A 12922-nucleotide genomic window follows, 5' to 3' on the forward strand; every position below is an offset into this window, starting at 1 on the left:
ATCGTGACCTGGCTGAAGTCGGACGCTTAACTGACTGCGCCACCCAGGCGCCCCTGGTTTTTTTTAAGAATTATAGTAGTCTGAGTGGGTGTGTAGTGGTTGTAGTTTTAATTTGCATTTCTGTGATAATTAATGGTGTAGAACATCTTCTTATTTGCTTATCTTCTTTTATGAAGTGTCTGTTCAAATCTTGTCCTCATTTATTTATTGAGTTGCCTTATTACGTTTTTAAAAACTGAGCTATTGAGATGTAATCAACATACAATACAATGGACATATTTAAAGTGCACAACTTAATAAACTTTGACATAGGTACATACCAGTGAGACCATCCACTTCTGCCAAGATTGTGAACATATCTTCGTGCCCCCTCTGTAATCTCTTCTTCCCATCCCACCCCACTTCCTGCTATTCTAGTCCCCAGGCAGCCACTGATCTGCTTTCTGTCAGTATTGATTTGTGTGCATTTTCTAACTTTTATAAATGAAATCACACAGTATGTATTCTTTTTTGTCTGTTTTCATTAAGCCTAATTACATGTCATTGATTTGTGTCAATAGTTAATTTCTTTTTAAAAATTGCTGAGTAGTACTCCATTGCATGGTTATACCATAATTTCTTTATCCTTTGGCTGGATGATGAAAATGTGGGTTGTTTCCAGTTTGGGGCTATCATAAATAAAGTTTCTATAAACATTTACGTACAATAAAATGAACATATGCTTTGGTTTCTCTAAGGCAACTCATAGGAGCAGAATAGTTAAGTCATATGTTTCATATTTTTAGAAACTGCCAAACTGTTCTCCACAGCAGTTGTATCATGCAGTGGTGCATGAGAGTTCCAGTGACTCCACATCCTCACTAATCCTTAGTACAGTCTTTTTGAATCATTCTAATAGTATATTGTGGTACCTCATTGTGACTTTAATTTGCACATACCTAATGTTAATAATGTTGAGCATCTTTTCATGCATTTATTTGCCATCTGTATGTCTGCTTTGGTGAAGTATCTGTTTTGAATCCTTTGGTAATTTTTTTTAATTGACTGGTTTTCTTAGTGAGTTTTGAGATTTCTTTTACTTATTCAAGATACAAGTCCTTTAGGAGATATGTGATGCATACGTATATTTTCCCAGTCCATGCTTTGTTTTTCATTCTCTTAAAAGTATCTTTTGAAAAACAGAGATTCTTCATTTTTATTAAGTCCAGTATATCAACTTTTTCCATTATGGATTGTATTATTTGCAGTTATATCTTAAAAAAAAAAAATCTTTACCTAATCCAGTGTCACGGAGATCTTCCCCTGTGTTTTCTTCTAAAATTTCTGTAGTTTAGGCTTTACATTTTGGTCTGTGATTCATTTTGAGTTCATTTTTGTAGATGGTACAGATACGGATCGAAGTTCATATCCACTTGTTCCAGCACTATTTAGGCAATCCTCTGAATTGCCTTTGCAGCTTTGTCAAAAATCAATTGACCATATATGTGTGGGTCTACTTCTGGACGCTTTCAGTTCCATTGGTCTTTTTTTTGCCAGTATCATACTCTCTTGGTTACTGCAGCTTTTTATTAACTCTTGATGTCAGGTAGTGTAAGTCCTTCAACTTCGCTCCTTTTCAAAATTTTTTGGGTCCTTTGAATTTTCATGTGAATTCTAGAATCTGTTTGTCAATTTCAACAACCAAAAAAAAAAAAATAAAAGGGCTGAGATTTTCACTTGGGATTGTGATGAATCTAGATCAGTTGGGAGAAAATTGACTTCTTAACAACACAAAGTCTTCTGGTCCATGAACACAGTATATCTCTCCATTTGTTTAGGTCTTTAAAAATTTCTCCAGCAGTGTTTTTTATACCTTTCAGGGTAAATAAAGGTCTGACGCATCTTTTGTCATATTTATCCCTAAGCGTTTTGTAATTTTAATGCCATTATAAATAGTATTTTTTAAAGTTTCGGGAGGTATTTAAAAATCTCTAATTTCTAAACTGTTCATTACAAGTATATCAAAATACACTTTTACCTCTTTTATGATCTGTGTGCCTTTCATTTCTCTTTCTTGTTTTGTACTAAGACCTTCAGTACAGTGTCAAAAGAATTGGGAAGAGTAGATGTCCTTATCTTGGGGAAAAGACAGTTGGTCTTTTACCATTGTGTGTGTGTGTGTGTGTGTGTGTGTGTGTGTATACATACATTTATATTTTGTATATGTATCTTGTATATATGTATATATTTTGTATATATGTATATACATACATATATATATTTGTGGATACCCATTGATTAGGAAGTTTCTTTGTGTTCCTAGATTGCTGAGAGTTTTTATTGGGAATGGATTTTGTATAACTGCTTTTATGTGCATCGAAATGTTAAACCTAATTTTGTATCACTATAGATCCCATGAACATTAAAAGGATAATAATCAGGGACTACTGTGAACAACTCTGTGCCCCCAAATTTGATAACCTAGATGAAATGGACCAATTCCTCGAAAGGTATAATCTTCCACCACTCACATAGGAAGAAATAGACAATCTGAATGGGACTAAACCTATTAAATTTAATTGATAATTAATAACCTTACAAAACAGAAAGCACAGGCCCAGATGGGTTAACTGGTGAATTCTACCAAATTTTTAAGAATGAATTAATACCAATTCTTCACAATCTTTTACAAAAGATAGAAGCAGAGTGAATACTTTGTAACTCCTTCTGTAAGGGCAGCATGACCCTCATACCAAAAACAAACAAAGGTATTACAAGAAAAGTACAGATGAGCCTGTCTCATGAACACAGATGCTCATCTATGAGCTCATTTACTTCTTGTGAAGAATATAAAATGGTGCAGCCTCTATGGAAGGCAGTATGGGGTTTCTCAAAATATTGAAGATAGCATTACCATATGATCCAGCACTCCCACTTCTGTGTATATATCCAAAAGTATTGAAAGCAGAATCTCACGCATATGCAGTTCATATCAGTATTATTCACAGTAGCCAAGAGGTGGAAGCAACCCAGGTATTCATCAGCAGATGAATGAATAAACCAATGTGGTGTATATATATGTACAGTAGAATATTATTCAGCCTTAGGATATACTGTCACATGCTACAACATGAATAAAATGTGAGGACGTTATTTAAATTGAAACAAGCCAGTCACAAAAAGACAAAATACTATATTATTGCACTTACATGAAGTATCTACAAGTGATCAAAGCCAGAAAGTAGAATGGTGGTTGCCAGGGGTCGGGGGGAGGGGGAAGAGATAGGGAGTTGTTGTTCAATGGGTATAGAGTTTCGGTGTTGCAAGATGAAAAAGTTCTGGATGTTGATTGTACAACATTGTGAATGTACTTAACAACACTGAACTATACACTTAACGATAAATAGATAAGATGGTAAATTTTATGTGGTTTTTACCATAATTCAAAATAAAATATTTTTTTTAATTTTTTTGTTTTTAACGTTTATTTACTTTTGAGACAGAGAGAGACAGAGCATGAATTGGGGAGGGTCAGAGAGAGAGAGAGGGAGACACAGAATCCGAAACAGGCTCCAGGCTCTGAGCTGTCAGCACAGAACCCGGCGCGGGGCTCGAACCCACAAACCGTGAGATCATGACCTGAGCTGAAGTCGGACACTTAACCGACTGAGCCACCCAGGCGCCCCCAAAATAAAATATTTTTTAAAAATGCTAATGTAATGGCAAACACAATTGTATGACTGATATGAGTTTATTAGGCAGAAGTTTTTGGTAATGTCTTAAACTGTTTGCTTAAGATCTAAGTGTAGTCTTGTCACTGTCCTTACATTTAGTGATTTCACAATAAAGAATTTCTGTACTTATTTAAAAAGTAGTAGTATAAGCCAATAAAATGAAGTAACTCTTTTAAAAAACCTCATCAAAGTATTAGCAAATTGAATTCAACAGTGTATTAAAAATGTACACTATGACCTAGTGGTATTTATTCCAGGTATACAAAACTGGTTTAATATTTTTTAAAAAATCAACTATTTAATCCATCACATCAAAAACGGGGCGCCTGGGTGGCTTGGTCGGTTGAGCGTCCGACTTCGGCTCAGGTCACGATCTCGCGGTCCGTGGGTTCAAGCCCCGCGTCGGGCTCTGTGTCGACAGCTCAGAGCCTGGAGCCTGTTTCGGATTCTGTGTCTCCCTCTCTCTGTGACCCTCCCCCATTCATGCTCTGTCTCTCTCTGTCTCAAAAATAAAATAAAACGTAAAAAAAAAAAAAAATTTAAAAAGCTAAAGAAGAAAAATCACGTGGTTATGTCAGTAGATGCAGAAAAGATATTTAGCAGAATCCAGTATCCATTCATGATAAAAACTCTCAACAAACCAGGAATAGAGGGGAACTTCAACTTCATAAAGAAAAATGCAAATTAAAACTCTTATATAAAAAACCACTATTCACCTACCAGAATGGCTAAAATTAAAAAGATTGACAGTATCAGTTTGCTGGTGAAGATGTGGAGCAGCCAGAACTCTGACACACTGCTGGCGGCAGTATAAACTGGCACAACTTTCATAAAACTATTTCCCTGTACCCGCTAAAGCCAAACCTACCTCCTCTGTGGCCCAGCAGCTCTGTCTACCCAGGTGAAATGAGAGCATGTATCCATCAAAAAAACATGGACGTAAATGTTCATAGCAGCTTTATTAAATACCCAAAACTAGGTCAGGCCATATGTCCACCACAGGAGAAAAGATAAATTGTAGTGTGTTCAAATAATGAAATGCCAACCAGTAATTTAGAAAACGAACATTACGTGCAGTAACAAAGAGGAATCTTGCACTGTTGAGTAAAAAGATATATGCATTTATATATATATATATATATATATATATATATATATATATATATATATATATATATAATTCACAAACAAAAAAACGAATTGATAATGAAAGCATTGGGGTGAAGGTGGTATTGAATAAGGGCCATGAGAGCACTTAAATTTTCATGATTTTTGCAAGCCAGTTGACCTCACATGGGTAGCTTGAAATTAGCCACTGTAGGAATTTTTACATCATGAAAATACGCGAATGCTTTTACAAATTGGGGAGAATTTGTTGATAAACCATTTCCCAGCGTGCCTCATCAATCCTTGGCCTCTGACCATAGAAGGATCCAGCAGATACAGAAAGAGGATAAGGCCAGGTAGGTACTGAGGAATGTTCTCGTTCAGCCTAAACCAAGAAGAGGTAGCAGTGAGAAACCAGCATGCTCTTTGACATGGCTCAGCTGTAGTGAATGTAACTTTGTACAAAATCAGCTGACCAATATTTGATTTTTCCATTGTGCCTTTAATCCAAATTACTTTTTCTCTGTGTTCTTGAAACAGCTAAATATTAGAGAAAAATATCATCCTACCATAGTCTTTCCATAGACTCCTTTTGACATGTTGCTGAATTTGTGTCCTTTTGATTTTGAGTAGTTCAAAAGTTTTTGTTTCTGCTGCTTTAGGAGCATTCTGGAAGAGTTTTCCGACTCCAGTTTGATGAATTCCAGATTGTCAGTAGTTCACATGATGACACAATCCTCATCTGGGACTTCCTAAATGATCCAGCTGCCCAAGCTGAACCCCCCCGCTCCCCTTCTCGAACATACACCTATATCTCCAGATAAATAATCATACAGTGACCTCATACTTGCCCAGGTATGAAAAAGAATTGTGTACATAGCACGGTGGGTAGGAATATTGGCTGTAAGGTGTTGCTAGTTCATAGAGCCTTCTCTCGCCCTTTATCTCTACAATTCCTGTTAAGCAGGTAAAGCCAATAACATGAGACAGGGCTGGGGCTGCACATTGGACGCTGTCTTTCATCAAGGTAGCTAACCTCTCAGTTCTAGGTGATTGTTGAACTAGATCTGGATGGTCCTTATGTAGTAGAATGAATAATTCCCACCCCAGTTATCTGATAGGATTGTTAAAACAATAAAATGAGATTTGAATCCATTTCAAAACTAAGAGTAATGACCCATAAGCCTATGACTTTGTAGTTCCCATATCAAACCAGTTCCTGTAACAGAGACCCTTTAAACCAAGTAAATAATGTGTGAGTGGAAAATTTTCTTGGTGACATCTTTTGGCTGACTTCTCACAGCTCTGCTTTGTCAGTGTCATTGGATTATAAAAAGTGGCTTTTTTATCATCATCCCCTCTCCTCATGCCCTCCAAAAAAGAAAAGAACTGTCTTTTGACCTTGCAAGTAGCTCTGCAGTTGGTGAGAACTCTGGGTACTCTCCCACTCGAGTCTGCAACCTTCCTGTGCAGCAGGAGAACATCCTATGTTATGCTATATTCAGATCACACCCAGTGTCAGACAGTTCAGATCCATTCATCAGGCTATCATTGGGCTAGGAAAGCTGCACTCCTGGGCAGTGTTGCTGTCGTTACGGTTTCTTATTCCCTATGCCTACCTCACTTCTATGGCAGAAGTACAGATTTAGTACACTTTACTACACGTCTTTTCATAGTGGTTCTTCCAAGTGGGGTGGTCCGTGCCCCTGCTGGGCTCACTTCATCGCTTGCTGCTCTCACAGAGGACATGCTGCCTCCTATCCCTCAGCCAAATCACACAGGCAGGCCTAGGTGAGAATCCCTGGGCAAGCAACTTCCAGAGCCTTAGACTCCTAATTGGTAAGATGGGTTGCAATCCCTATCTCACAGAGCTGTTGTGAGGATCGCCTTGAAATGTCATATGTAAAATGCTTAGAGCTTAGCACAGTGCCAAGCATAGAACAAGCCCTCAGTAAGAAGTGGTCATTGTTAGTAATACTATAATTGTCATGTACCTGTCCCCTCCTTTTGCCAAAATTTTCTCTTCATTGGATTGCTGTGGCATTTTGCCACTTAAAATATTCTTCCTGGTTCTCTGATTATGTCTCCTATCTCCCCTTATCCCTAAAACACAGACATCACTGAAGAGTGTGTCTCGGGCTTTTCTTCCTTTTTGAAGCTTCCTGTTTTGGTTGCCTTTTCTCAGCTCTCATCTCAATGTAGATGACTCTCAAACTTATATCTCTAGTCCCAACCTCTGTCTTAATCTCCATGCCACATTACCAGCCACCACCTACGCATCTGGCCTTGAAGGTACCAGAAGCCCATCCAATGCACATTTCTAACAATCAGACTTTCATCTGTTCTGCTGGGGCCCTCCAGCCAAGTGGCCAGACAGCTTCACCCAGCTGCCCCATTCATGCTGGTGGCACAGCTGTGCTTCTGGCCACTCGGGGCCAGAACCTCAGAGCCAGCCTCATCTACTGCACCATTACAGGGAGCGGGTGAGAGCTTGATGATATACCCACCAGAGTCACTCTTAATCTCAAGGCATCAGAGTTACCCTGCATGAGCGCTGGGGCCCTGGGCATGTCAGTGAGCCCCACCATGTCACCAGGCAGGCTACGTAGCCTTTGACAGAAGCTCCTGCTTGGCATGGGCAGAGAGCAGGTGTTAGGAAAGACCTCTGAGCCTTTCTCCCAATTGACAGCTGAGTTAATATTCTTCTCTCTCAGAGCAAGTGAGAAACGTAGGGAAAGGGACTAATGACTCTGTGCTCTGTTTTCACACAGGACTCATTAAAGTTGCGGTATTTAACATATCTGCCAATACCAGGATGAGCAACAACAGTAACAATCAAACTACTACCCACTTCCCCGGACTAGCCGAGGAACAGGGATTTGAGACTCCTGTTGGGACACAGTTGGTCTGCAGTCGACCCAGGATGGTCTACTCAGCACAGCTGACTGCTTCCGTGCTGCTATCAGAAGATGTCTTTTATCTTTTGTGAATGATTGGAACTTTTAAACCTCACCTCACGTCCCTCCTCCTTTCCTCTCTGCACCTGTTTTTCCTCATTTGGTTCCAGACAAAGATGACTTATAAATATATTTAGTGTTTTGCCAGAATCTCTCTTGCCTTGCCGTTAAGCAGAAGAACTAGTTTCCCTATATAGCCTTCTGGGAGACCAACTTCTAGAGGACAGGGGATACAACTTCAAGCCAGACAGCACCCAGTTTCTCCCTGTGAACTGCAGGAATGCCCAGCACCTGGCAGGATCAGCCCAGCCCCACTGTGCTTAAGAGGAGACAGCTGTCTTATGGCCTTTGGGGCAAGAAAGAAAGAGAGAAAACGAGAATCCACACTGGAAGATCTGGGCCTCTTTCCTTTCATCTCTTTCTCTGTTTCTGTCCCTCGTCTCCCCTCCTCCCCTCCTCCCCTCCTCCCCCGCCCCCCTTCAGCCTTTTTCTGCGCCACCTGAGAAGAAAGAGTATGAAGAGAGTAATCTCAGTTAACATGAGGCAAATCAGCGAGAAAATGCCACACCTGGAAGAGCTAAATGCTGTTCGGTCAAAATTTCAAACCCAAGCTTTTGCTGCAGATGACCCCATGTGGCAGCAGTGGGTTCTTAGAAGGTACCCCCATCGTATTTGCAACTCTTCTCTCTTCTTCTAACACCACCCCCCTCCATAAACAGTGTGGGGTGGGGGGGCAGAAATTGCCTGGGCTCCATCAATGGCTGCCTCTTTTCTGGACTCAGCAGTCTCCTCGATTCCATGTAGAGTGTGGAAAGGAGTTGCTGATTGCATTTCCTCTCATTAACAATTAGATGTGTAATAAAAAGCATTGTACTTCATCTTAAATCACTGGTAAGGCTCAGCCTAAAGAAAGGTTTGAAATGGCCGGAGCCAGTTGCTGGGTGCATTCTGCATAATGGCTCACACCTCCGATTTGCTCATCAGGGTCTGTGAGCACCCAGCGCCTATATCTTTGCCAAGATCACGATCAAAGCAGCTGAAGAAGTGGTCAGGGTTAAAAGTGGATTTCTTTCTCATTTAGAACAGTAAATATCATCTCTCAAAAAGCAAGCTAATCATCTCAACCTTGCACTGTAGAACCTTCTTCACGCATTTCCCAAATCCCATATTTACAAAAGGGCAGAGTTGCCAAAAAGAGGATCAGGGTGAAGTTTGGCACACAGGGTTTACTAGCGGGGCAGACACTGCCTTCTCTTTCCTTTTCTTCCTCCTCCGGCCTTATTTAACTCTCCACTCTCCCCAACCAATAAAATTTCTCTGGATGTTGGTAAGCAACATAAACAAATGGACCTCAGCAAGAGCCAGGCCAACCTGGCCACTTGAAAGGCAGCTGTATGGGCATCAGGTGCAGGGCACATGTGCCACCCCAACCTGGGAACACAGGGTATACTATCAGCATGTGCCCAGCGTGTTTCCCAGGGCAGGCATGGAGCTGCCCCAGCCATCTTGTGTGGCATGGGCGCACACATCGAAGGCCTAGCGCCACACCGCCGTCTCTAGTTTCCCTTGGAAGCCGAGCAGTCAGGCCTGTCGTTTCTGTTCCTAATCAAAGCAGTTGAGTAAAAGCCCCTTTTAAGCCAGCTGCTGTAGAAACATCAGAACAGGAGCCAGTTGCAGGTGACCTCAAAGCCAGACCACTTTTAGTTTAGCAAAGGGAAGAGGAAGAGAAAGCCATGTTCACTCTTCCCTCCTGATTTGACTGAATGTTGTTATTACATATTGGGAGGCAAGTTATGTATACGCATTTTTCCTTTCTGACTTCATGAGTGCTTTTAAGCTTTTGGTTCCAGGTTATATTCAGAAACTACTTCCCAGTGTAATATGTCCTTGCCTGGGAAATACTTTCTGAGTATAATTCCCTTCCCAGCTACCCAAATGCTACAGAGAAATGTTTTCTATTTAGCCATCATCAGAGTTCCTTGTCTGTTGTGCTGACTTTTTGGCTTTTTGCTTGGTTAAGGATTTTGCTACAGGTGAGGCAGAGGGCCATCAGCCCTGAATAACACACAGGTCAGGCATTAAAGAGGCATGGATTTCAAGCTGTTTGAAAATATTGTCCAATAGCCATAACTTTACTAGCCCTTCTATTATATGCTGCTGTTTAAACGTGGGAGCTGTTGAATATTCATTGGTGCCCGGGGTTTTGCTCTCCCATCTAGGTTCACTTTAAGGTAGATTGTTTCTTAGATTGTTTTGAGGCTTGTCCAGTACATCATAAATGAGATCGAGAGTGGACCCTGCAGTCTGGAGCCATTAGCTCCATCGAGGATATTCTCCAAGTTGTCCTTTGCTGCTGATGGAAATGGGAATGAAGTGAAGTGGTCTGAAAAACTGAGTCAGTCACATTTCTCAGCTCTGGGGGTCATTTACCAGTTCATTGTAGAAGAAATAATCAGGTAAGTAGAAGTTCATTTCCAGAGAAGGTAAACCCCACTTACCATCTCTGCATGATTTCAGTGGGAATTGATTATCACTAATCCCCAACTGGGCTAGAATAAATGTAAAGTTTGACCTTTTTAAAAAGAAAAGAGAAACAAAGAAAGTCTCAACACATTGAAAGGAATGGTAGAAAAGGAGCTAAAGGAGTCTCTTGACTCAGAAACGCCATGTCTCCATTGTAGCTTAGTCTCTTCTCACTAAAATTCCAGCATGGGCCTGAAAGAACCGTTTCATAAAGATGGGAGGAAGCCCCTTCAAAGGCGGGCACACAAGGAGCGAGTGCACGCACCTGCACCCAGGAGCTCTCTGGGCACGTGGGAGCTCTCCAGTCACACTGGGGCTGCTTGGACAAAACCAGCATGCCTTGCTGCACGTGTGTGTATTTTCACTGCTGAGAACATCCTTTTCCTTTGTTCTGTGCAATTTGAAAGTGGACATGGATTGTGAATGGGAGGCGTTTTACACTTGTCCCTTGGCAAGATTTTTTTCTGGTGACTCTTCACCAGAAACTTCAGAGACAGGACTCTCTGAACTCTATTGACGTGTAATAAAGTCTGGCCCTCATAACTTGCTTCTGAACTAGAAAAAACCCTGGGACCCCTAAATCATTCTGTTTTCTGCTTGAGTAAGAAAAATCCTTTTTATTTTTCTTTTGTAAAGTCATAAGCTGAAGAGAAGAAAATATGCACTCTTCTCCCCTGCTGCCTTCTGGTACCCATTGGTCAGAGCAGCTGTGGTTGGTCTACTCCTTACTTAGCACTTGATTGTACATGGAAACCAAGGACTTGGGGTGGAGGGGAGTGGATATTGGAAATAATTACAGTGGTTTTTTCTCCTTCCTAAAAGTAGATTAGATACCTCGGTATTGTTGACCTTCTTGGCATCTTCCATTTACTTTAGATGGTAATACCTTCCTGCCTGAAGTGCAAGCCATCCAACCCAGAATAGTGCAGGCCTGAGAGCCTAGGCTGCAAGCTTAACTCTGGAGGAATCCAAAAGTACTTCCTGGCGGAAAAGGGGATGCTTAGATACCCACCACCTGTGACCATCATGCTCTTTGATGATCAGGTTTACCCTATCACTTTAATCCACATTTCCGATCTCCTTCCCTATTTGGATGAGTTGGACAGACTTTCCGAGAACTGGACAACATGAAAAGGCGCCCTTGCTTCTCTTTGCCTTCCTCTTTTCTCTCCTAGAATAACTCTCGCTTGTAACAAACACACCCAAAGCCTGCAGGCTGAGTTAATCTCCCTGGGCTGATCACTGACCGAGCAGAGCCTCTTACTTTACCATTGTCTCAACATAATCAGTGCCAGAAAGATAGCCGTCTCCAGGGTAATAAAGCTGAGTTTTGTTTCTTGCTGTTTTTATCTGTACTTCATTTGTGACTTCAGAATCCTTGGAACTGAGGAGAGAAACCAAAAAAGCACGATTATGGCTGCCTGATTTCCAGTGGAACTTCCTAGAAACCTCTTCTGTTGGAAGTTGAGCACCTAGGATCTAAAATTTCCTGGAGAAATTTAGAAAATTAGATGACCTCTAAAAGATGTGCTCTCCAGCCCACCCAGCTGGCTCTCTCAGCTCCTGGTTGGCTATGTGTGTATTTAAGGATCAGTGCAGTAAATGGCATTATAAAGCATCCCTTCCCCTCTATCCTTTTCTCCTCTTGGACACTGAAGGAAAAGACCAACAAGGAGGGTTAGACCTTTGGGTACCAAGGAAACTAACACCTTCCCAAATCACTCAAGCCCATTCAGACTGTTCTGAGGGATGTTCGTTGGACTTCAGCTATGGGGCAGGCCTGCCTGATGAGTGTGAGCTTCCCTGAGAGCTTTTGATTGGCTCATCCCTCTGTTCTCTAGACTCCTAAGTACTGACTGCTTTGACTTTTGTGGTTATGTTATCGTGATATGTAGTCAAGGTACCAATATGTTCACAACCTAGGATCATGGTAAAATAGTGTGTTCTGGTTTGTTTTTTTTTTTTTTTTAACTGTTCAGAAAAAAAAGTAACTTAAATTACAAATATAAGATTAAAGTGAGTTTTCTAAGTGTCTTGTCTCTTTGCCCCAACATCAAGAGGACAATGAGTTTCAATATACAAATTGAGGGCATGCACAGATACCTTTTAAGATAATCTGATGTGAGAAAACAACATTTAGAGAAGTCAGGGCCAAATGATGTGAATAATTATGGGACCCCTGGCAGACAGTGTTCCCAAGTGATACCTAATTTGGGAACTGGTCACCATGGCCTCAGCCTGCCCCATCCCAGCCTGAGCCTAGAACTTAGATTTTCCTCTGCCTCCTTAGTGGGTGAGAGGACAGGTTTCCCCTGCATCCCCTTCAATCAGTTTCAGGAGAGGTGAGCTCACATTCAGGGGCAATTTCCAGAGAAACTCCCAACAAACTACAAAAATGAAGGGAGTGGGGCAGAGTGCTTGGCTGTCTCAGTCGGTAGACGATGCAACTCTTGTTCTTGGGGTTTTAAGTTCAGGCCCCACGTTGGGTTTAGAGATTACTTAAAATCTAAAAAAAAAAAAATTTTTTTTGAGAGAGCGTGTACATGAGGAGGGAGAGAAGAGGAAGAGAGACAATCCCAAGCAGGCTCAGCACCACCCAGCACAGAGCCCAACATGGGACAC

At 41.2% G+C, this 12922-nt stretch overlaps 1 protein-coding gene across 6 annotated transcripts in view; it reads left to right on the top strand.

The window, feature by feature from the left end:
• BTRC (beta-transducin repeat containing E3 ubiquitin protein ligase) overlaps positions 1–11639 on the top strand; it is a 183782-nt gene extending 172143 nt beyond the window's left edge. For 5 of the 6 annotated variants that reach the window (XM_058697540.1, XM_058697535.1, XM_058697536.1 and 2 more), the window contains 2 exons: positions 5483–5675; positions 7592–11639. In XM_058697540.1, the coding sequence (XP_058553523.1) occupies positions 5483–5644 (162 nt within the window). In that variant the 3' untranslated portion in view covers positions 5645–5675; positions 7592–11639. Of the gene's footprint in view, positions 1–2389; positions 3713–5482; positions 5676–7591 lie in introns of those variants that run through there. The other variant, XM_058697538.1, reaches the window with a different exon arrangement.
• The last annotated feature ends 1283 nt before the right edge of the window (positions 11640–12922 follow it).

Source organism: Neofelis nebulosa, chromosome 13 (genome assembly GCF_028018385.1).
Source record: "Neofelis nebulosa isolate mNeoNeb1 chromosome 13, mNeoNeb1.pri, whole genome shotgun sequence".
In the NCBI taxonomy this organism is placed as follows: Eukaryota; Metazoa; Chordata; class Mammalia; order Carnivora; family Felidae; genus Neofelis; species Neofelis nebulosa.